The following is a 22,490-nucleotide window of genomic DNA, read 5'->3' on the forward strand; positions in this document are numbered from 1 at the left end:
AATGTCGTAGAGATGTTTGTGTCTGGTGTTATGCCTGTGGGTTCTGTCACAACTATCAAGAAAGCGTTTTAGGTCAAGGTTAATACTGGAATTTAAGGTCCTGTAGATGTAGATTGCACAGTAGTAAGTGTGGATGTACTGAACAGGGAGTAAGTTTAGATCTATGAAGAGTGGGGGGGGGGGTGTTGCCAGGGATGGGATTTAGTGATTATTCTTACTGTGGCTTTTTGTTGGGTTATTATTGACTTTAGGTGTGTTGCTGCAGTTGATCCCCAAACACAAATAGCATAGGTGAGGTATGGATAAATAAGTGAGTGGTATAGTGTGAGAAGGGCATTTTGCGGCACGTAGTATCGTATCTTGGAGAGGATCCCAACCGTTTTGGATACTTTTTTGGTTGTGTTGGATATGGGTGCTGAAATTCAGGTTGTTGTCAAGGTATAGGCCTAGGAATTTGCCCTCATTATGTCTGGTAATTAGAGTGTTGTCGATCTTAATGTTAATCTGCGCATCTCCTGCTCTGCTACCAAACATAATATAGTAGGTTTTGTCAGTGTTAAGCGTAAGTTTATTGGCTGTCATCCAAGTCGATATTTTGATCAGCTCCTCATTAACAATGGTGTTGAGGGTGGCAAGATTAGGGTGAGAGATGACATAAGTCGTGTCGTCAGCAAAGAGAATGGGTTTCAGGTGTTGGGATACGTTTGGAAGATCATTGATGTATATGAGGAAGAGCAGGGGACCAAAGACACTTCCCTGCGGAACTCCAGTATCAAGTGGCCGTGTTGTTGATGTTGTGTCTTTAATGGTGACATATTGATACCTATTAGTAAGGTAAGATTTGAAATAAGCAAGCGCATGGCCTCTTATACCATAATGGTCAAGTTTGTGGAGTAGGATGCCGTGGTCTACTGTGTCAAAAGCTTTTCTTAGGTCAATAAAAATTCCTAGTGGATATTCCTTATTTTCCAATGCTGTGTAAAGCAGATCTAGCATTTTTATGATTGCATCATTAGTACTTTTATTTTTCCTGAATCCAAATTGACAGGGGTTGAGTATGTTTTGTGCCGTTATAAATGAATATAGTCTCCTGTGCACGAGTTTCTCAAAGATTTTGGATAGCAATGGTAAGTTTGATATTGGCCTATAGTTGTTTAAATCTGTAGGGTCACCACCTTTATGTATTGGTGTAACCCTTGCCGTCTTGGGTAGTTTCGGGAAGGTGCTAGTTTCTAGTGACATTAAAAAGTAATGAAATAGCATGCGAAAGGACATGGGCCGTTCGCTTGTACAATAATGGTGGGACATGAGACAGATTCCCTGAGTTATTTTTAAGTGACTTTATAATCTCGGTGACTTCCGTGGGCTCAGTTGGTGCAAGATAGAAGGAATTTGGGAAATTCCCATCTAGGTAGTCCCCGGCATGGGCATTGGTATGTGGGATTTTATTGGCGAGATTAGATCCTATGGTTGAGAAGAAGTCGTTTATCTTGTTAGCTGTGTCGGTGGGATGTAGTGGTATTTCATTAGGTTTGGTTAGGACAATATTCTTGGTTTTCTTAGTTTGTGGGTCCCTAGAATCTGAGAGAGTGTTTTCCAGGTCTTTTTAATATCTCCTCTAGTGTCTGTGAATCTACTGGAGTAGTATAGTTGTTTGGCTTTCTTTATTACTTTGGTGAGAACTGATGAATAGTGTTTAAGAATATCTTTGTGTATTAAGCCTTGTCTGTATTGCTTTTCATATTGGTGTTTCTTATCAATGGATTTCAGAATGGTGCTGGTTAGCCATGGGCAACCAAGCCGTTTGTTTGTGATCTGTTTCGTTTTTATAGGACAATGTTTGTTGTATAGTCTAAGTAATTTGTTAAGAAAAATGTCTGTCCAGTCATCAATACCATTGGCCTTGGAGAATTCTGTAGGCCAGTCAACAGTCTCTAGGTCAGCTGTGAACTTCCTTATTGAGGCCTCGTCATGGAGTCTAAATGAGACTTTGTTGTATTCAAGTGGTGGTTTACTTATGTTTGTCAGGAGGAAGGCAGGGTAGTGGTCTGTAGTGCTATCTGTGATTATCCCTGATTTAAGGGGGGCTAGTATATTGGTCCATATGTGGTCTATTATGGTTGCACTTGTCTCAGTGAGCCTGGTTGGTTTAGTTATTGTTGGTATGAGAAGTGTGTTGTTCATATTGTTGATGAAATCAGTTACAGTCTGATCATCTGGCAGGCCAAGGTTGATGTTGAAGTCTCCAGCTAAGAGAAGGTGGTGCTTATTCATTTGTCTGTTTGTTATTAGTGCCTTTAATTTCTCACTGAAATTTGGGATGTTTGTGTGGGGTATCCGGTAAATGGCACCGATTGTTATAGGTGTCTTAAGGTTTTTTACAGTAAAATTAGCAAAAATGTATTCCCCATATTCATCACTAAAGCAAGTGGTGCTAATACAAGATAATTGGTTAGAGTAATAGATTGCAATACCACCCCCAACTTGGTATGGTCTGCAGTTGTGAATTGCTGTGTATCCTGGTAGAGGGTAGATATCTATTGTGTCCTGCTTAAGCCAGGTCTCTGTAAGAATAATGCAGGAGAAAGGTGTCTTTAGTGACTCAAGGAGTGCCAGGAGGTCATCATAATGTTTGCTTAAGGACCTGATGTTGTAATTAAGTACTGATAGACTTTTAGCATTGTTGAGGATAGTGCTGGCTTGTGATGCTGTGTAATAAAGGCAGTTACTTTCCAATAGGTTTTGATTGGGTGTCAGATTATGGAGGTTTAGATCAGGGTCAACGTGATCAATCATCTTCTAGGTTTAAATTATGGTTATTTATATCCTGAGTTGTGTGTTGAGGTTTAGTACTGATATCTGTAGTGGTGGGAAGTTTGGACAAGTATATAGCTAGAGTATTTTGGTCATATAGAGTATAGTCACTAATACATATAATGAAGTTGATGTTGTCTATGTGTTGTGCTGGAATGAACTAAAGTACAACTAGGTATAAACTAATAATATAAAAATACAAATTAAAAATAGCACAAGACTCTCACCTGTAATTGCACTAAGGTCTAATATAATGACTTTTGTGGAGTCTATGTTTTGAGCTAGAATGAGCTATAGTACAACTAGGTTTAATCTAATAATATAAAAATACAAATTAAAAATAGCACCAGTCTCTCACTAGTAATTACACTATGGTTTAATATAATGAATTTGGTATTGACTATGTATTGAGCTAGAATGAGCTATAGTACAACTGAGTTTAATCTAATAATATAAAAAAGGCACAAGACTCTCAATTATAATTGCACTAAGGTCTTATATAAGTTGTTTACAAGAACTAGAGTATAACTAGATTTTGATTGACAAGATAAAATACACAAGTTAAGGTAGCAAAAGAATAATAATAAAAAAAAAAAATAATAATAAAAATAAAAATGGCAATGACTTTGTTATAATATGCTAGTAAGATGGTAGACAGGATAATATAAAAGTTGTAGTTGAAAATACTAGTTTAAAAAAGTATAGAATAAAAATGGGCAATAAAAGAAGTTTACAATAAGTTTGGTCAATATAGTTTAAAGTAAAATTGGGCAATAATAGGGATTTTAGAATAAAATTGGGCAATTGAGTATTTCTTAAAGTGAGGTAGAATTATTGAGGACAAGTTATGGTTAGTGTATAATAAAATAAGATAGAACAGTGATGCGGTAAGTTGTAAAAAAGGAGATAGATTCTGTAGATATTAACCCTTTGACTGTTTTCGACGTATAAATACGTCTTACGAGCCAATGTTTCTGACGTATATATACTCAATAATTCTAGCGGCTTCAAATCAAGTGGGAGAAAGCTGGTAGGCCCACATGTGAGAGAATGGGTCTGTGTGGTCAGTGTGCACCACATAAAAAAAATCCTGCAGCACACATTGCGTAATGAGAAAAAAAAAACTCTGATCGTTTTTTTTGGAATAAAACGCCGACTTTGAGGTGTATTTTCGTATAGTATTTATCGTTGTATTCGCGTTTTCATGGTCTTAGGTGATAAAATGGAAAACATATTACAGAAATAGAGATGATTTTCATTACTTTTACGATGAAAACTACCTTGAAACTGAGCTCAAAGTAGCGGAAATGTTCGATTTTTACCAATGTTCAAGAGTACATAAATTACACAACACGTCCAATACACGTCAACTGGGGAGTCTAATATTCTTTCACTAGTGCACTGATATTATTTATACCATTTTTACAATAATGCAGTCGTCTGCATAACAGTAAATTTTGTATTTTTTGTATGAATAAAAAATCAAAATAGAAAGCAATAATAATATAAGAGGGGCCTAGAGATGTGACTAATGAACAGAGCATATGTTATTTTAGTGCCACGAATGTCTACCTTGTTTATTCTGGACCCTATTTTGAAATTGGCATCTTTTTTATTTTGTGTGAAATTGGCCAAATTGCCAATTTCTGACCACCATATTGGGTAGTCCAAATTAGTAAATGGGAGGTTTCTTGTACTCAGCTGATAGATAAAATGGAGTTCTAAAGAAATAGCTATGAGTTTGGTCAACTGGAACAATGGAATTGGCTGAAAATTGGGCTCAAAGTCGGCGAAATCGCCGATACGCATATGTCGCCGAGACCGCTAACTTCGCGGGAGCATAATTCCACGAGTTTTCGACCAAATTTCGAACTTTTGGTGTCATTACCATCGGGAAAAGATTCTCTATCATTTCATAAGAAAAAATAATTTTTTTTTTTCAAAAATTGAGCGACATAGAATGACAGTTTCAGAGAGGGGCCTGAAACAGTCAAAGGGTTAAACACTATTAAGACTATGAGGTAGAATGGTCGTTGAATACAACAATGACAATCAAAAGTAGTTGGGGTACTAGAATTTTAGGGGCGCACAAATTTATGTTCAGGTGCCAGTACTGACCGAATTTGTTCCCATAAGGAATATTGTGAATTAGATTAGTCCATTTCAGACCCCCAAACATACACATACAAACCCACTTACATAATTGGTTGCATTGGGAGCTGATCGTAAACCGGAGGGGGGGGTCCACTGCATATTGTGTTGAGGAGGGAGGGAGGGAGGGAGGGAGGGAGGGAGGGTGGGAGGGAGGGAGGGAGGGAGGGAGGGAGGGAGGGAGGGAGGGAGGGGAGGGAGGGGAGGGAGGGGAGGGAGGGGAGGGAGGGAGGGAGGGAGGGAGGGAGGGAGGGAGGGAGGGAGGGAGGGAGGGAGGGAGGGAGGGAGGGAGGGAGGGGAGGGAGGGAGGGAGGGAGGGAGGGAGGGAGGGGAGGGAGGGAGGGAGGGGAGGGAGGGAGGGAGGGAGGGAGGGAGGGAGGGAGGGAGGGAGGGGGGGGGGGCTCTTGATCTAGGGAATTTGATCTGTGCTCCAGGTCCCTAAATTAATAATAATAATAATAATAATAATAATAATAATCCTAGGTAGTAGGTTGGTAGGCAGCAACCACCCAGGGAAGTACTACCGTCCTGCCAAGGGAGTGTAAAATGAAAGCCTGTAATTGTTTTACATGATGGTAGGATTGCTGGTGTCTTTTGTCTGTCTCATAAACATGCAATATTTCAGATATGTCTTGCTACTTCTACTTACACTTAGGTCACACTACACATACATGTGCAAGCATATACATATATACACACCCCTATGGGTTTTCTTCTATTTTCTTTCTAGTTCTTGTTCTTGTTTATTTCCTCTTATCTCCATGGGGAAGTGGAACAGAATTCCTCCTCCGTAAGTCATGTGTGTTGTAAGAGGCGACTAAAATGCCAGGAGCAAGGGGCTAGTAACCTCTTCTCCTGTATATATTACTAAATGTAAAAGGAGAAACTTTCATTTTTCCTTCTGGGCCACCCCGCCTCTGTGGGATACGGCCAGTGTGTTGAAAGAGGAAAGAATAATAATAATAATAATACACACTAATAATAATAATACATAATAATTACGTATAATATAATAATAATATAACAGAATATAATAATAATAATAATATAATAATATATAATATATATTATATATATTACATATTATATAATATATATTATAATATTATAATTGGTAGTAGGTTGGTAGACAGCAACCACCCAGGGAGGTACTACCGTCCTGTGGTAGTAGGTTGGTAGACAGCAACCACCCAGGGAGGTACTACCGTCCTGTCGTAGTAGGTTGGTAGACAGCAACCACCCAGGGAGGTACTACCGTCCTGTGGTAGTAGGTTGGTAGACAACAACCACCCAGGGAGGTACTACCGTCCTGTGGTAGTAGGTTGGTAGACAGCAACCACCCAGGGAGGTACTACCGTCCTGTGGTAGTAGGTTGGTAGACAGCAACCACCCAGGGAGGTACTACCGTCCTGTGGTAGTAGGTTGGTAGACATCAACCACCCAGGGAGGTACTACCGTCCTGTGGTAGTAGGTTGGTAGACAACAACCACCCAGGGAGGTACTACCGTCCTGTGGTAGTAGGTTGGTAGACAGCAACCACCCAGGGAGGTACTACCGTCCTGTGGTAGTAGGTTGGTAGACAGCAACCACCCAGGGAGGTACTACCGTCCTGTGGTAGTAGGTTGGTAGACAGCAACCACCCAGGGAGGAACTACCGTCCTGTGGTAGTAGGTTGGTAGACAGCAACCACCCAGGGAGGTACTACCGTCCTGTGGTAGTAGGTTGGTAGACAGCAACCACCCAGGGAGGCACTACCATCCTGTGGTAGTAGGTTGGTAGACAGCATCCACCCAGGGAGGTACTACCGTCCTGTGGTAGTAGGTTGGTAGACAGCAACCACCCAGGGAGGTACTACCGCCCTGTGGTAGTAGGTTGGTAGACAGCAACCACCCAGGGAGGTACTACCGTCCTGTGGTAGTAGGCTGGTAGACAGCAACCACCCAGGGAGGTACTACCGTCCTGTGGTAGTAGGTTGGTAGACAACAACCACCCAGGGAGGTACTACCATCCTGTGGTAGTAGGTTGGTAGACAGCAACCACCCAGGGAGGTACTACCGTCCTGTGGTAGTAGGTTGGTAGACAGCAACCACCCAGGGAGGTACTACCGTCCTGTGGTAGTAGGTTGGTAGACAGCAACCACCCAGGGAGGTACTACCGTCCTGTGGTAGTAGGTTGGTAGACAGCAACCACCCAGGGAGGTACTACCGTCCTGTGGTAGTAGGTTGGTAGACAGCAACCACCCAGGGAGGTACTACCGTCCTGTGGTAGTAGGTTGGTAGACAGCAACCACCCAGGGAGGTACTACCATCCTGTGGTAGTAGGTTGGTAGACAGCAACCACCCAGGGAGGTACTACCGTCCTGTGGTAGTAGGTTGGTAGACAGCAACCACCCAGGGAGGTACTACCGTCCTGTGGTAGTAGGTTGGTAGACAGCAACCACCCAGGGAGGTACTACCGTCCTGTGGTAGTAGGTTGGTAGACAGCAACCACCCAGGGAGGTACTACCATCCTGTGGTAGTAGGTTGGTAGACAGCAACCACCCAGGGAGGTACTACCGTCCTGTGGTAGTAGGTTGGTAGACAGCAACCACCCAGGGAGGTACTACCGTCCTGTGGTAGTAGGTTGGTAGACAGCAACCACCCAGGGAGGTACTACCGTCCTGTGGTAGTAGGTTGGTAGACAGCAACCACCCAGGGAGGTACTACCATCCTGTGGTAGTAGGTTGGTAGACAGCAACCACCCAGGGAGGTACTACCGTCCTGTGGTAGTAGGTTGGTAGACAGCAACCACCCAGGGAGGTACTACCGTCCTGTGGTAGTAGGTTGGTAGACAGCAACCACCCAGGGAGGTACTACCATCCTGTGGTAGTAGGTTGGTAGACAGCAATCACCCAGGGAGGTACTACCGTCCTGTGATAGTAGGTTGGTACACAGCAGCCACCCAGGGAGGTACTACCGTCCTGTGATAGTAGGTTGGTAGACAGCAACCACCCAGGGAGGTACTACCGTCCTGTGGTAGTAGGTTGGTAGACAGCAACCACCCAGGGAGGTACTACCATCCTGTGGTAGTAGGTTGGTAGACAGCAACCACCCAGGGAGGTACTACCGTCCTGTGGTAGTAGGTTGGTAGACAGCAACCACCCAGGGAGGTACTACCGTCCTGTGGTAGTAGGTTGGTAGACAGCAACCACCCAGGGAGGTACTACCGTCCTGTGGTAGTAGGTTGGTAGACAGCAGCCACCCAGGGAGGTACTACCGTCCTGTGGTAGTAGGTTGGTAGACAGCAACCACCCAGGGAGGTACTACCGTCCTGTGATAGTAGGTTGGTAGACAGCAGCCACCCAGGGAGGTACTACCGTCCTGTGGTAGTAGGTTGGTAGACAGCAACCACCCAGGGAGGTACTACCGTCCTGTGGTAGTAGGTTGGTAGACAGCAACCACCCAGGGAGGTACTACCGTCCTGTGGTAGTAGGTTGGTAGACAGCAACCACCCAGGGAGGTACTACCGTCCTGTGGTAGTAGGATGGTAGACAGCAACCACCCAGGGAGGTACTACCGTCCTGTGGTAGTAGGTTGGTAGACAGCAACCACCCAAGGAGGTACTACCATCCTGTGGTAGTAGGTTGGTAGAGAACAACCACCCAGGGAGGTACTACCGTCCTGTGGTAGTAGGTTGGTAGACAGCAACCACCCAGGGAGGTACTACCATCCTGTGGTAGTAGGTTGGTAGACAGCAACCGCCCAGGGAGGTACTACCGTCCTGTGGTAGTACGTTGGTAGACAGCAACCGCCCAGGGAGGTACTACCGTCCTGTGGTAGTAGGTTGGTAGACAGCAACCACCCAGGGAGGTACTACCGTCCTGTGGTAGTAGGTTGGTAGACAACAACCACCCAGGGAGGTACTACCGTCCTGTGGTAGTAGGTTGGTAGACAGCAACCACCCAGGGAGGTACTACCGTCCTGTGGTAGTAGGTTGGTAGACAGCAACCACCAAGGGATGTACTACCGTCCTGTGGTAGTAGGTTGGTAGACAGCAACCACCCAGGGAGGTACTACCGTCCTGTGGTAGTAGGTTGGTAGACAGCAACCACCCAAGGAGGTACTACCATCCTGTGGTAGTAGGTTGGTAGACAACAACCACCCAGGGAGGTACTACCGTCCTGTGGTAGTAGGTTGGTAGACAGCAACCACCCAGGGAGGTACTACCGTCCTGTGGTAGTAGGTTGGTAGACAGCAACCACCCAGGGAGGTACTACCGTCCTGTGGTAGTAGGTTGGTAGACAGCAACCGCCCAGGGAGGTACTACCGTCCTGTGGTAGTAGGTTGGTAGACAGCAACCGCCCAGGGAGGTACAACCGTCCTGTGGTAGTAGGTTGGTAGACAGCAACCACCCAGGGAGGTACTACCGTCCTGTGGTAGTAGGTTGGTAGACAACAACCACCCAGGGAGGTACTACCGTCCTGTGGTAGTAGGTTGGTAGACAGCAACCACCCAGGGAGGTACTACCGTCCTGTGGTAGTAGGTTGGTAGACAGCAACCACCCAGGGAGGTACTACCATCCTGTGGTAGTAGGTTGGTAGACAGCAACCACCCAGGGAGGAACTACCGTCCTGTGGTAGTAGGTTGGTAGACAGCAACCACCCAGGGAGGTACTACCGTCCTGTGGTAGTAGGTTGGTAGACAGCAACCACCCAGGGAGGTACTACCGTCCTGTGGTAGTAGGTTGGTAGACAGCAACCACCCAGGGAGGTACTACCGTCCTATGGTAGTAGGTTGGTAGACAGCAACCACCCAGGGAGGTACTACCGTCCTGTGGTAGTAGGTTGGTAGACAGCAACCACCCAGGGAGGTACTACCGTCCTGTGGCAGTAGGTTGGTAGACAGCAACCACCCAGGGAGGTACTACCGTCCTGTGGTAGTAGGTTGGTAGACAGCAACCACCCAGGGAGGTACTACCGTCCTGTGGTAGTAGGTTGGTAGACAGCAACCACCCAGGGAGGTACTACCGTCCTGTGGTAGTAGGTTGGTAGACAGCAACCACCCAGGGAGGTACTACCGTCCTGTGGTAGTAGGTTGGTAGACAGCAACCACCCAGGGAGGTACTACCGTCCTGTGGTAGTAGGTTGGTAGACAGCAACCACCCACGGAGGTACTACCGTCCTGTGGTAGTAGGTTGGTAGACAGCAACCACCCAAGGAGGTACTACCATCCTGTGGTAGTAGGTTGGTAGAGAACAACCACCCAGGGAGGTACTACCGTCCTGTGGTAGTAGGTTGGTAGACAGCAACCACCCAGGGAAGTACTACCGTCCTGTGGTAGTAGGTTGGTAGACAGCAACCGCCCAGGGAGGTACTACCGTCCTGTGGTAGTACGTTGGTAGACAGCAACCGCCCAGGGAGGTACTACCGTCCTGTGGTAGTAGGTTGGTAGACAGCAACCACCCATGGAGGTACTACCGTCCTGTGGTAGTAGGTTGGTAGACAACAACCACCCAGGGAGGTACTACCGTCCTGTGGTAGTAGGTTGGTAGACAGCAACCACCCAGGGAGGTACTACCGTCCTGTGGTAGTAGGTTGGTAGACAGCAACCACCCAGGGAGGTACTACCATCCTGTGGTAGTAGGTTGGTAGACAGCAACCACCCAGGGAGGTACTACCGTCCTGTGGTAGTAGGTTGGTAGACAGCAACCACCCAAGGAGGTACTACCATCCTGTGGTAGTAGGTTGGTAGACAACAACCACCCAGGGAGGTACTACCGTCCTGTGGTAGTAGGTTGGTAGACAGCAACCACCCAGGGAGGTACTACCGTCCTGTGGTAGTAGGTTGGTAGACAGCAACCGCCCAGGGAGGTACTACCGTCCTGTGGTAGTAGGTTGGTAGACAGCAACCGCCCAGGGAGGTACTACCGTCCTGTGGTAGTAGGTTGGTAGACAGCAACCACCCAGGGAGGTACTACCGTCCTGTGGTAGTAGGTTGGTAGACAACAACCACCCAGGGAGGTACTACCGTCCTGTGGTAGTAGGTTGGTAGACAGCAACCACCCAGGGAGGTACTACCGTCCTGTGGTAGTAGGTTGGTAGACAGCAACCACCCAGGGAGGTACTACCGTCCTGTGGTAGTAGGTTGGTAGACAGCAACCACCCAGGGAGGAACTACCGTCCTGTGGTAGTAGGTTGGTAGACAGCAACCACCCAGGGAGGTACTACCGTCCTGTGGTAGTAGGTTGGTAGACAGCAACCACCCAGGGAGGTACTACCGTCCTGTGGTAGTAGGTTGGTAGACAGCAACCACCCAGGGAGGTACTACCGTCCTATGGTAGTAGGTTGGTAGACAGCAACCACCCAGGGAGGCACTACCGTCCTGTGGTAGTAGGTTGGTAGACAGCAACCACCCAGGGAGGTACTACCGTCCTGTGGTAGTAGGTTGGTAGACAGCAACCACCCAGGGAGGTACTACCGTCCTGTGGTAGTAGGTTGGTAGACAGCAACCACCCAGGGAGGTACTACCGTCCTGTGGTAGTAGGTTGGTAGACAGCAACCACCCAGGGAGGTACTACCGTCCTGTGGTAGTAGGTTGGTAGACAGCAACCACCCAGGGAGGTACTACTGTCCTGTGGTAGTAGGTTGGTAGACAGCAACCACCCAGGGAGGTACTACCGTCCTGTGGTAGTAGGTTGGTAGACAGCAACCACCCAGGGAGGTACTACCGTCCTGTGGTAGTAGGTTGGTAGACAGCAACCACCCACGGAGGTACTACCGTCCTGTGGTAGTAGGTTGGTAGACAGCAACCACCCAAGGAGGTACTACCGTCCTGTGGTAGTAGGTTGGTAGACAACAACCACCCAGGGAGGTACTACCGTCCTGTGGTAGTAGGTTGGTAGACAGCAACCACCCAGGGAGGTACTACCGTCCTGTGGTAGTAGGTTGGTAGACAGCAACCACCCAGGGAGGTACTACCGTCCTGTGGTAGTAGGTTGGTAGACAGCAACCGCCCAGGGAGGTACTACCGTCCTGTGGTAGTAGGTTGGTAGACAGCAACCACCCAGGGAGGTACTACTGTCCTGTGGTAGTAGGTTGGTAGACAGCAACCACCCAGGGAGGTACTACTGTCCTGTGGTAGTAGGTTGGTAGACAGCAACCACCCAGGGAGGTACTACCGTCCTGTGGTAGTAGGTTGGTAGACAGCAACCACCCAGGGAGGTACTACCGTCCTGTGGTAGTAGGTTGGTAGACAGCAACCACCCAGGGAGGTACTACCGTCCTGTGGTAGTAGGTTGGTAGACAGCAACCACCCAGGGAGGTACTACCGTCCTGTGGTAGTAGGTTGGTAGACAGCATCCACCCAGGGAGGTACTACCGTCCTGTGGTAGTAGGTTGGTAGACAGCAACCACCCAGGGAGGTACTACCATCCTGTGGTAGTAGGTTGGTAGACAGCAACCACCCAGGGAGGTACTACCGTCCTGTGGTAGTAGGTTGGTAGACAGCAACCACCCAGGGAGGTACTACTGTCCTGTGGTAGTAGGTTGGTAGACAGCAACCACCCAGGGAGGTACTACCGTCCTGTGGTAGTAGGTTGGTAGACAGCAACCACCCAGGGAGGTACTACCGTCCTGTGGTAGTAGGTTGGTAGACAGCAACCACCCAGGGAGGTACTACCATCCTGTGGTAGTAGGTTGGTAGACAGCAACCACCCAGGGAGGTACTACCGTCCTGTGGTAGTAGGTTGGTAGACAGCAACCACCCAGGGAGGTACTACCGTCCTGTGGTAGTAGGTTGCATTAGTCTGAATAACAGTAAATCTTCTATTATTTGTGTGAATAAAAATTCAAAATGAAAATCAAGCATAATGTAAGAGGGACTAGAAACGTGACTAATGAACAAAGAAAATGTTATTTTAATGTCAAGAATGTCTGCATTTATTCTGGACCCTATTTTTAAATTGGCCTTTCTTGAATTTTGTGTGAAATTGGCCAAATTAGTAATTTCTGATCACTTATTGTGTAGTTGAAATAGGTAAATGGGCAGTTTCTTGTATTCACTCGACAGAATAAAAAACGTTCTAATGAAATAGCTATGAGTTTGGCCAACTGGAACAATGGAATTGGCCTAAAATAAGGCTCAAATTGGACAAAATCGCCAATGCGTAAATATTGCCTAGATTGCTAACTTCGCAAGAGCATAATTCCATAAATTTTCCATCAAATTTCATAATTTTACTTTCATTACCTCCTGAAAAAGATTCTCTACCATTTCATAAGAAAAAAATATAAAAACTTTCTAAGAAAATTCTTGGACAGTGTGAACAAGTTTCAGATCAAGTATGGACAGTGGAAGGGTTAAGGATAAAGCTAGATACATGAGATGAAGGAATGATAGACAAGGACAGGAACAATACAGGTTGAAAGAACCGTTCAGCATAATAAATTATTGTTAGGATGAAGTGATTTTTAACAGTACCTTTGAAGTGGTTGACAGATACAGATAGACTTTGGAATTTTCAGGTGGAGAGCTTCAGATTTTAGGTCCTTTTATGCACTTGGAGGTTTTTGCAAAGATTAAGCAAGATGCATGGTATATCAGATTTTTGTGTTTAGTATTATGCATACGAGTTCTGTTGCAACTATCAAGAAAGTGTTTCGAGGCAGGATTGATATTAGAATTTACTGTCCTGTATTAGTAGTATGTACAGTAGTAAGAGTGAATATTTTGTATATTTAGTAAGTTTAGGTCTTTGAAGAGTGGAGGTGTTGTGTGGCAGCAGACCGAGTGATCATTCATCATGCCATTTTTTATTGTGTTACTTACGACGGGTTCTCTGCCCAGTATGCATGCCTAAATAATGTATACTAGAGCTGATTTTCTCTATTCTGTTTATTACAATATAGAGTATACTACTGTATAAACATTTAAAAATATACCAGAAATGTTATAAATGGTGCAACGGTGACATTAAAACAATATCAAAGATAGCTGACACAAACCCACTACCATTAAAGTATGCTCCTCACTTAGAGACAAATTCGTTTACCGAAGTGGTCTTAGGAATGGAACTCCGTCGTTAAGTGACGAGAGGCTGTATTATTGGCTTAAAGTGATTTGCTATTGTGGATCCCCAGGCACAAATAACATAGGTGAGGTAGGGGTAGGTTAGAGACTGGTATAATGTAAGTAGTGCTGTTTGAAGAACATTGTAATATATCTTGGAAATGATGCCAATTAATTTGGATACAAGTGTTCCTCAACTTACGATGGTGTCCCAGTGAACACTTTGATATACCAAGCACCAGACAAGCCTGGCCATGGGCCAGGCTTGTCTGGTGCTTGCCCGATCAACCAGGCTGTTGCTGCTGGAGGCCTGCTGCCCCACATATCCATCACAGCCTGGTTTATCTGGCACCTGGTGAAGAGACTTGTCCAGTTTCCTCCTGAAGGCTTCTACACTTCTTCCAGCTGTGTTTCTGATATCTTCTGGTATGTTGACTGGTCTGGGACCCCAGATTATCTCCACCACACCCCTGCTCCTCACTGGGTTTATTTTGCACTTCCTCCCATATCTCTCACTCCAGTATGTTGTTATGGCAGTGTGCAGATTTGGGACCAGGCTCTCGAGTACTTTCCAGGTATATATTATCATGTATCTCTCCTCTGCTCTAATGAGTACATGTTCAAGACTTGAAGACGTTCCCAGTAATTTAGGTGCTTTATTGGCTCAATGTGAGCTATAAACAATCTCTGTATTTGTTCCAGCTCTGATATTTCTCCTGCTTTGAATGGGACCGTCAGTACTGAGCAATATTCTAAATGAGGGAGCACTAGCGATTTGAAGGGTGTCACCATCAGCATTATTTCCCTTATTTTGAAAGTTCTCAATACCCACCCTGCCATCTTCCTGGCTGTCATGATCTTTGTCTTATTTTGATCTTTAAAAGAAATGTCAGCTGATATAATTATTCCCAGGTCTTTTACGTGTTCTTTTTGTTCTATTTGGTGACCCTCTTGAGTTCTGTATATAGTGTTCCTTTTGAGTTCTTCATTCTTTCCATACTTAAGCAGCTGGAACTTATTACCACTGAATGTCATATTGTTCTCCACTGCCCACTAGAAAACTTTGCTTATGTCTTCCTGTAATTTTTCAGTGTCCTCTACCGTAGTGCCTTTCATGCTTAGTTTAGTGTCATCTGCAAATGATGATACAAAAGTGTGACAGGTGTTTTTATCTCTGCTATGAGGATGAGAAACAGCAGAGGTGCCAGGAAAGTGCCTTGGGGCACTGAGCTTTTTACCTCGCTGATGCTGGATCTTGATCTTTTACTACTACTTTTTGTGTTCTGTGTGTTAGGAACCTGAAAATCCATCTGCCTACCTTCCCCATAATGCCCATGGCCCTAATTTTGTGTGTTTCCATTCCAGGATCTCATTTGTCAATGCCTTTGTAAAATCTGTGTAGATCACATCTGCATTTTGGTCATCTTAAAACACCAACCCCATCATAAGTCAAAAATATCACAAGTCAAATATGAATATACTATATGATATGATAAATAAATTTTGTCAGCTCTATAAGTGCTGCAGGGTAAAACATACTAGATACATATTACAAAATACTTAAATCATTCCAATACAAATATTAACCACCAATAATTCTGCATCCACCTCAGCCCAGCTAACCCATATCAACCCCCTCCATCTTTTCTCAAATTTGGAGGTGTACAGAACATAACCTTAAATAACAAAAAGGCACAATACCGTGACTGGAACGATACACAAATAACCCGCACATAAAAGACAGAAGCTTACGACGACGTTTCGGTCCGACTTGGACCATTGACAAAGTCACACTAACAGAGGAGGAGCAGAACGGCTATATATAGGCAGGAAGAGGTGCCTATATATAGCCGTTCTGCTCCTCCTCTGTTAGTGTGACTTTGTCAATGGTCCAAGTCGGACCGAAACGTCGTCGTAAGCTTCTGTCTTTTATGTGCGGGTTATTTGTGTATGGAACATAACCTTGTTTTCCCCATAAGTTGCTCACTTCACAAGCAGGTTTTCAGGAACATAACTCGTGCATTACGAGGGGTTTACTGTATATAACATTTAAAGATTCACACCTCCTACCTTTAGTATACTGAGGAAAATTGATGACAACAGGCTCCATGAATCCAGTAGCAGCACGAAACTTTTCAATAGGCAGTGATGATAAGAAGATGACAATAATATTGATATCCTGGGTAAGCTCCTGTAACCTACATAACACAGGCAGAATGTTGGCATCAGAGTCACGGAGACGCTCACTCTGTTCTAAAACCTGTTACAAAAGAGTGAAGAAATAAATATTATAAACAGTTTGCTTGCATTCAGACAACTTAAGGAGAAAAAACTATTTATGTACTATCACAGTATAACACACTGCATCATCACTATGTACTATTACAGTATACCACACTGCATCACCACTATTTATGTACTGTTACAGTATAGTACACTGCATCACCACACTGTACTCTTACAGTATAGTACACTGCATCACCACTATTTATGTACTCTTACAGTATAGTACACTGCATCACCACACTTTACTCTTACAGTATAGTACACTGCATCACCACTATTTATGTACTCTTACAGTATAGTACACTGCATCACCACACTGTACTCTTACAGTATAGTACACTGCATCACCACTATTTATGTACTCTTACAGTATAGTACACTGCATCACCACACTGTACTCAAAAGGGGTGTTGAAAAAGTCATACAACGTGTGCCATGTTATCCACCCTTACAATGCTGCCTGTCCTTGACTACACTGCAGACCCAGGCTTTATTTACTACTGCAGTTTTACAGCCATTTTGACTGATTACAACAAAGTCTTCTCAGTATAGTAATTCTACACTTGTTGAGCATACCATTGCTTGAGTTAGCAAGAGCCAAGAAGATTATTACTTTTTTTTTTACACAAACTGGCCATTTCCCACAAAGATAAAAACAAAAAAGGTTCACCATCACTCATTCAAAACAAGTCTTGCCAGAAGTCTGTGTAGATACCACAGTTCAAATGACCCTCTGAACTGCAATATCTCCATCCTTCCTTCACAGTACAGGTACTGTACTTCCCACCTCCATCCTTCCTTCACAGTACAGGTACTGTACTTCCCACCTCCATCCTTCCTTCACAGTACAGGTACTGTACTTCCCACCTCCACCCTTCCTTCACAGTACAGGTACTGTACTTCCCACCTCCATCCTTCCTTCACAGTACAGGTACTGTACTTCCCACCTCCATCCTTTTTCACAGTACAGGTACAGTACTTCCCACCTCCATCCTTCCTTCACAGTACAGGTACTGTACTTCCCACCTCCACCCTTCCTTCACAGTACAGGTACTGTACTTCCCACCTCCACCCCTCCTTCAGAGTGCAGGCACTGTACTTTCCACCACCACCCCTCCTTCAGAGTGCAGGCATTGTACTTCCCACCTCCACCCCTCCTTCTGAGCGCAGGCACTGTACTTCCCACCTCCATCCCTCCAGAGTGCAGGCACTGTACTTCCCACCTCCACCCTTCCTTCACAGTACAGGTACTGTACTTCCCACCTCCACTCCTCCTTCAGAGTGCATGCACTGTACTTCCCACCTCCCCCCTCCAGAGTGCAGGCACTGTACTTCCAACTTCCACACCTCCTACAGAGTGCAGGTACTGTACTTCCCACCTCCACCCCTCCTTCAGAGTGCAGACATATTACTTTCCATCACCACCCTTCCTTCAGAGTGCAGGCATTGTACTTCCCACCTCCACCCTTCCTTCAGAGTGCAGGCACTGTACTTCCCACTTCCACAGCTCCTACAGAGTGCAGGTACTGTACTTTACACCCCCACACCACCTTCAGAGTGCAGGCATTGTACTTCCCACCTCCACCCTTCCTTCAGAGTGCAGGCACTGTATGTCTCAGTGACCTCCACCCCTCCTTCAGAGTGCAGGCACTGTACTTCCCACCTCCACTCCTTCAGAATGCAGGCACTGTACTTCCCACCTCCACCCCTCCTTCAGAGTGCAGGAACTGTACCTCCCACCTCCACCCCTCCTTCAGAGTGCAGGCACTGTACTTACCACCACCTCCACCATTTCTTCAGAGTGCAGGCACTGTACTTCCCACCTCTACCCCTCCTTCAGAGTGCATAAGAACATAAGAAAGGAGGAACACTGCGGGAGGCCTGTTGGCCCATACTAGGCAGGTCCTTTACAATTCATCCCACAAATAAAACATTTGCCCAACCCAATTTTCAATGCCACCCAAGAAATAAGCTCTGATGTGAAAGTCCCACTCAAATCCAACCCCTCCCACTCATGTACTTATCCAACCTAAATTTGAAACTACCCAAAGTCCCAGCCTCAACAACCCAACTAGGTAGACTGTTCCACTCATCAACTACCCTATTTCCAAACCAATACTTTCCTATGTCCTTTCTAAATCTAAACTTATCTAATTTAAATCCATTACTGCGGGTTCTCTCTTAGAGAAACATCCTCAAGACCTTATTAATATCCCCTTTATTAATACCTATCTTCCACTTATACACTTCGATCAGGTCTTCCCTCATTCTTCGTCTAACAAGTGAATGTAACTTAAGAGTCTTCAATCTTTCTTCATAAGGAAGATTTCTAATGCTATGTATTAATTTAGTCATCCTACGCTGAATGTTTTCTAACGAATTTATGTCCATTCTGTAATATGGAGACCAGAACTGAGCTGCATAATCTAGGTGAGGCCTTACTAATGATGTATAAAGCTGCAGTATGACCTCTGGACTTCTGTTGCTTACACTTCTTGATATAAATCCCAGTAATCTATTTGCCTTATTACGTACGCTTAGGCATTGCTGTCTTGGGTTAAAGTTGCTGCTCACCATAACCCCCAAGTCCTTTTTGCAATCTGTATGGCTAAGTTCTACATCATTTAACTTATAAGTACTAGGGTTATGGGCACTCCCAAGCTTCAGAACCTTGCATTTATCTACATTGAACTGCATCTGCCACTTGTCTGACCAAGAACAGAGTTTGTTTAAATCCTCCTGAAGTTCCATAACATCTACGTTTGAATCAATTATCCTACCTATCTTTGTGTCATCGGTGAATTTGCTCATATCACTAGTAATTCCCTCATCAAGATCATTGATATATATTATAAACAACAACGGGCCCAAGACTGATCCCTGTGGAACGCCACTTGTTACAGATCCCCACTCGGATTTAACCCCATTTATGGACACTCTCTGCTTCCTGTCAGTGAGCCATGACTTGATCCACGAGAGCACTTTTCCCCCAATGCCATGAGCTGCCACTTTCTTTAACAGTCTATGGTGCGGAACTCTTATCAAAAGCCTTACTAAAATCTAAGTAAATAATATCAAATTCTTTATCGTGGTCAACAGCCTCAAAAGCTTTACTGAAGAAAGTTAATAAATTAGTTAGACAAGACCGGCCTCTTGTGAATCCATGCTGAGTATCATTAATCAAGCTATGCTTATCGAGATGGCTTCTTATAATCTCAGCTATAATTGACTCTAGTAATCTGCCTACAATTGAGGTCAGGCTTATTGGGTGGTAATTTGACGGTAACGACTTGTCCCCTGTTTTAAAAATAGGAATTACATTAGCCATCTTCCACATATCAGACACTACACCTGTTTGAAGAGATAAATTAAAAATATTAGTTAATGGTTCACAGAGTTCCATTTTGCATTCCTTAAGAACCCTTGAAAAAACCTCATCAGGACCCGGCGACTTATTTTGCTTCAGTCTGTCTATCTGCTTCACAACCATTTCACTAGTGACTGTGATGTTACATAATTTATCTTCTTCTAGCCCACTATAAAAATTAATTACTGGAATATTGTTAGTGTCTTCCTGTGTAAAAACTGAGAGAAAATAATTATTAAAAATCGAGCACATTTCATTCTCTTTGTCAGTAAGGTGCCCATAGTTATTTTTAAGGGGACCTATCTTATCTCTAACTTTTGTTCTATAGACCTGGAAAAAACTTTTTGGGTTAGTTTTAGAATCCCTAGCAACTTTAATTTCATAGTCCCTTTTAGCTTTTCTTATCCCCATTTTTAATGTCCCTCTTAATGTCAATATACTGATTCATAAGATGACCCTCACCTCTTTTGATACACCTATAAATTCCTTTCTTATGCCCTAGTAGATATTTGAGCTTATTATTCATCCATTTTGGGTCATTTCTATTTGATCTAATTTCTTTATATGGGATAAACGTTCTTTGAGCAGCATGTATAGTGTTCAGAAAACTGTCATATTGATATCTCACTTCGTTACCCCAGTCAACAGATGATAAGTGTTCTCTAAGCCCATCGTAATCTGCTAAGAGAAAATCTGGGACTGTTACTGAGTTATCGCTACTATCGTACTTCCATTCAATGCTAAATGTACGTAATTGATTTGTGGTCGCTAGCACCCAGTTCCTCTGAAATTTCTAAATTATTAACAAGGGATTCATTGTTTGCCATAACTAAGTCAAGCAGGTTATTTCCCCTTGTAGGTTCTGTCACAAACTGCTTCAAAAAACAATCCTGAACTACTTCTAAGAAGTCGTATGATTCTAAATTCCCAGTCAAGAAATTCCAATCAATATGACTAAAGTTAAAGTCTCCTAGAATTACTACATCATCGTGCCTTGTGGCCTTAACAATTTCCTCCCATAGTAGTCTCCCTTGGTCCCTATCTAAGTTTGGGGGATGGTATATCACTCCTAAAATCAGTTTTTCATGCCCCTCTGAAAATTCTATCCGAACAGACTCTGTATGTGTTACTTCAGACTTAATACCCATTTTTATGCAACAGTTCAAGCGATCTCGGACATACAATGCCACCCCACCCCCCTTCCCGATACTTCTATCTACTTGGAACAATTTAAAACCCTGAATATGACATTCCGCAGGCATGTCCCGACTTTTTGAATTAAACCACGTCTCAGTTAAGGCAAATACATCAATGTTACCTGCACTAGCAACTAATCTCAACTCAGTGCAGGCACTGTACTTCCCACCTCTACCCCTCCTTCAGAGTGCATGCATTGTACTTTCCACCTCCACTCCACCTTCAGAGTGCAGGCACTGTACGTCCCACCTCAACCCCTCCAGAGTGCAGGCACTGTACTTCCCACCTCCACCCCTCCTTCAGTGCAGGTACTGTACTTCCAACCACCACCCCTTCAGAGTGCAGGCACTGTACTTCCCACCTCCACCCCTCCAGAGTGCAGGCACTGTACTTCCTACCACCGCCCCTCCTTCAGAATGGAAGCACTGTACTTACCACCTCCACCCCTTCTTCAGAGTGCAGGCACTTTACTTCCCACCTCTACCCCTCCTTCAGAGTGCAGGCACTGTACTTCCCACCTCTACCCCTCCTTCAGAGTGCAGGCACTGTACTTCCCACCTCTACCCCTCCTTCAGAGTGCAGGCACTGTACTTCCCACCTCTACCCCTCCTTCAGAGTGCAGGCACTGTACTTCCCACCTCTACCCCTCCTTCAGAGTGCAGGCACTGCTCTTCCCGCCACCACCCCTCCTGCAGTGCAGGCACTGTACTTCCCGCCACCACCCCTCCTTAACAGTGCTGGCACTGTACTTCCCACCTCCACCCCTCCTTGAGAGTGCAGGCACTGTGTTTCCCACCTCCACCCCTCCTTAAGAGTGCAGGCACTGTACTTCCCACCTCCACCCCTCCAGAGTGCAGGCACTGTACTTTCTACCACCACCCGTCTTTCAGAGTGCAGGCACTACTTACCACCACCCCCACACTTCCTTCAGAGTGCAGGCACTGTACTTCCCACCTCCAAGACTAGTTCCTTGAATCACTTGATAAACCATATAATGGAGCAAATGTGTTATAAGAAGAGTAACTTTGCCTCCACTGGAATGTGGTCATTGTGAGTAGTTTCCAGTATACATGTATGTATATTATTTTATTAACATTTACGAAGGGATTCAGGGAAACTGGTTAGCCAAATTTGAGTCCTACAGGTGGAAAGTCCAGTGCCTGGGCTGTGAGGGAGGGGTGGTGGCGGGAAGAGCAGTGCCTGGGCTGTGAAGGAGGGGTGGTGGTGGGAAGAGCAGTGCCTGGGCTGTGAAGGAGGGGTGGTGGTGGGAAGAGCAGTGCTTGGGCTGTGAAGGAGGGGTGGTGGTGGGAAGAGCAGTGCCTGGGCTGTGAGGGAGGGGTGGTGGTGAGAAGAGCAGTGCCTGGGCTGTGAAGGAGGGGTGGTGGTGGGAAGAGCAGTGCCTGGGCTGTGAAGGAGGGGTGGTGGTGGGAAGAGCAGTGCCTGGGCTGTGAGGGAGGGGTGGTGGTGAGAAGAGCAGTGCCTGGGCTGTGAAGGAAGGGTGGTGGTGGGAAGAGCAGTGCCTGGGCTGTGAAGGAGGGGTGGTGGTAGGAAGAGCAGTGCCTGGGCTGTGAAGGAGGGGTGGTGGCGGGAAGAGCAGTGCCTGGGCTGTGAAGGAGGGGCGGTGGTGGGAA

At 45.4% G+C, this 22,490-nt stretch overlaps 1 protein-coding gene across 9 annotated transcripts in view; it reads right to left on the minus strand.

Annotated features, from left to right (window-relative positions):
• The window catches only part of Orc5 (origin recognition complex subunit 5), a 157,002-nt gene that overhangs the window by 81,540 nt on the left and 52,972 nt on the right, over positions 1 to 22,490 (minus strand). For all 9 annotated transcript variants that reach the window (XM_070089567.1, XM_070089568.1, XM_070089569.1 and 6 more), the window contains one exon: positions 16,080 to 16,269. In XM_070089567.1, coding sequence (XP_069945668.1) covers positions 16,080 to 16,269 — 190 coding nt within the window. The remainder of the gene's footprint in view (positions 1 to 16,079; positions 16,270 to 22,490) is intronic.

This window comes from Cherax quadricarinatus, chromosome 29 (genome assembly GCF_038502225.1).
Source record: "Cherax quadricarinatus isolate ZL_2023a chromosome 29, ASM3850222v1, whole genome shotgun sequence".
Lineage (NCBI taxonomy): Eukaryota > Metazoa > Arthropoda > Malacostraca > Decapoda > Parastacidae > Cherax > Cherax quadricarinatus.